The 2,371-nt window shown below is 40.2% G+C and overlaps 1 protein-coding gene across 2 annotated transcripts in view; it reads left to right on the top strand.

Moving 5' to 3' along the window:
• LOC103363459 (lipopolysaccharide-induced tumor necrosis factor-alpha factor homolog) overlaps positions 1-2,162 on the top strand; it is a 6,323-nt gene extending 4,161 nt beyond the window's left edge. For both annotated transcript variants that reach the window (XM_008290234.1, XM_008290235.1), the window contains 2 exons: positions 1,388-1,538; positions 1,630-2,162. In XM_008290234.1, coding sequence (XP_008288456.1) covers positions 1,388-1,538; positions 1,630-1,735 — 257 coding nt within the window. In that variant the 3' untranslated portion in view covers positions 1,736-2,162. The remainder of the gene's footprint in view (positions 1-1,387; positions 1,539-1,629) is intronic.
• Positions 2,163-2,371: the final 209 nt, after the last annotated feature.

Consider the following 2,371-nt stretch of genomic DNA (forward strand, 5'->3'; position numbering starts at 1 on the left):
GATAGATAGATAGATAGATAGATAGATAGATAGATGGATAGATGGATAGATGGATGGATGGATGGATGGATGGATAGATGGATAGATAGATAGATAGATAGATAGATGGATAGATGGATAGATGGATGGATGGATGGATGGATGGATAGATAGACAGATGGATAGATGGATAGACGGATAGACAGATAGACAGATAGACAGATAGATAGATAGATAGATAGATAGATAGATAGATAGATAGATAGGCTACTTTATCTGAATGAAAGATAGGATTAAAGGAAGATGACGTGGTTACATCCAGATACACACTTGTTTAAATCACTTTCATGCTAAGGCTAAGCCACCACGTGTCTTATTAGAATTCATCATTTTCAACAGATTTGGCCCATTTTAGGCTGATTTGATGGGACGATTCTCTTTCGTTCTGACACTAGAGGGGGAGTCTGGTTTCAGGGCGTACACGCAGCCCAGCGTTGACACAGCACAGGGACTTCATTTTGCAGCTTCATCTTGTTAGCAGAAACTAATATCCTGTCTGCTACGCTGGAGCAATCTGTGACTGGACTGCTGAGTAGTTTAAATCACAACACAGGAAACACATGGAAAGACGGCGGACAAGCTCCTCGTCAGACTGCAGTTGTTGGAACAGGGAAAGTCGGGGGACGGGAGTGTTGCTATACGAACATGTTTGTCAAATAACTCCAGCACTTCATTTATGTTGATTTCCGTACACTCCTCTTGGAATCTGTACAGCACTTTGTAGCCCTGGTTTGAAAAGTGCGATATAAATAAAGTTTATTATTATTATTATTATAAAACTAACCAGCTTTAGCTCTGAATTAGTCAGAGTAATCTTCATAATTACCAGCGCCTTGTCTTGACTACAACACATCTTATGATGCCGTCCAGTCTGAGCTTTAGTGTTACATTGGTTAGCTTATGTTATTAACACTGTAGGGTCTCATTGTAGTCAGGTGAAGTGTCATTTATAAATACTATGTAAATTATTCAGATAATATCACATCATATCCTAATAATTACACTTGTTAGGCTACTAAATCTGAGTCATTTTTACTGGAGGACACTTTAGATGGTGAATGTGTTATATATATTTAAAAATAAATAAATACATTTTGACATGACCTAACTAGTTTATCTTACGACATCGCATTTGTTTGAATTTATTTTCTTCATTTCTCTATTTGTTTTATGGTAAAGCTGCGACACAGAGAAAGTTATAATTTTGTATTATTATTACAGATTCATAAATACAGCGGGATGAATGTTTTTTTTTTTTTTTTTTTTTTTTAAGGGGCACTGCAGCCAATTTAAGCAAACATGGAAGCAGATTTAGATTTTTTTTATTTTCATGTTGTGTGTTTCTCAGTCTCAACAGGTCGAGTGATCGTAACTCCAGCACTTCAGGACATCGCTGGACAAACCGTGTGCCCCCACTGCCAGCAGCAAGTGACCACCATCGCAACGCTCAAACCGGGCCTGCTGACCTGGGCTGCCTGCGGCGGCCTCGCCATCTTTGCGTAAGAGCAGCTAAAACTACACAAGTTCCAATCTGTTACCACTTCGGGTACAAAGCTGGAAGGGTCTAACTGCTCTCGTCTCCACCTACAGGTGCTGCCTTTGCTGCTGGATCCCGTTCTGCGTCGACGCCTGTAAAGATGTGGAGCACAGCTGTCCATCCTGCCACAAAGTTATCTACATATACAAGCGACTTTGAGCGTGAGGGGCTTTTCTGTAGCTGATTAATAGCCTTACTTGCCCGACAACTTTCTTGGGATACAGATCAAAATGAAAAAAACTCTACTCCTGACTGAGAGAATCAGCAATCGGTGGATTCTTTGTAAATAAAGAAATAATATGAGAATAACATTAAATGCCTTCTGTGGTTAAGCATCATTGTTTACGCTGACATGAGTCCAGCTGGTTGTTGGATGTGTTGAACTTTCTGCTGTGCATCTTTGTGCTTCCTCTCTGCTCGACCGCCTCACTTTCCCCCCCGGTGGTCTTTTCTCATTGCGCCTCATTGTTTTTTGTTTCTATGTTTGACTTAATGAGTCTGCACAGTTTTCAGTCTTGTTTTTCTTTTAAAATGAAATTGTTGGATGTAATCTTTCAACGCATAATAAAGTGATTCTGTGAGCTGGTGCTGTCGGGGTATTGTTTGTTGCTGTAAGGATAAAACCCCAGGAGGAGGCATCTGCAGACTGTCAGGACCGCACCACACCGACTGGGCCTCAAGTTTAGAACCTGCAATACAGGAAGACCAAAGTGCACAACTTATGGTTTTAAAGGATGAATTCACTCCAAATATACGTTGTATATAATTTAAAAGGTTGATGAAAACATCCCGGTC

Source organism: Stegastes partitus, unplaced genomic scaffold (assembly GCF_000690725.1).
Source record: "Stegastes partitus isolate 25-593 unplaced genomic scaffold, Stegastes_partitus-1.0.2 Scaffold660, whole genome shotgun sequence".
In the NCBI taxonomy this organism is placed as follows: domain Eukaryota; kingdom Metazoa; phylum Chordata; class Actinopteri; family Pomacentridae; genus Stegastes; species Stegastes partitus.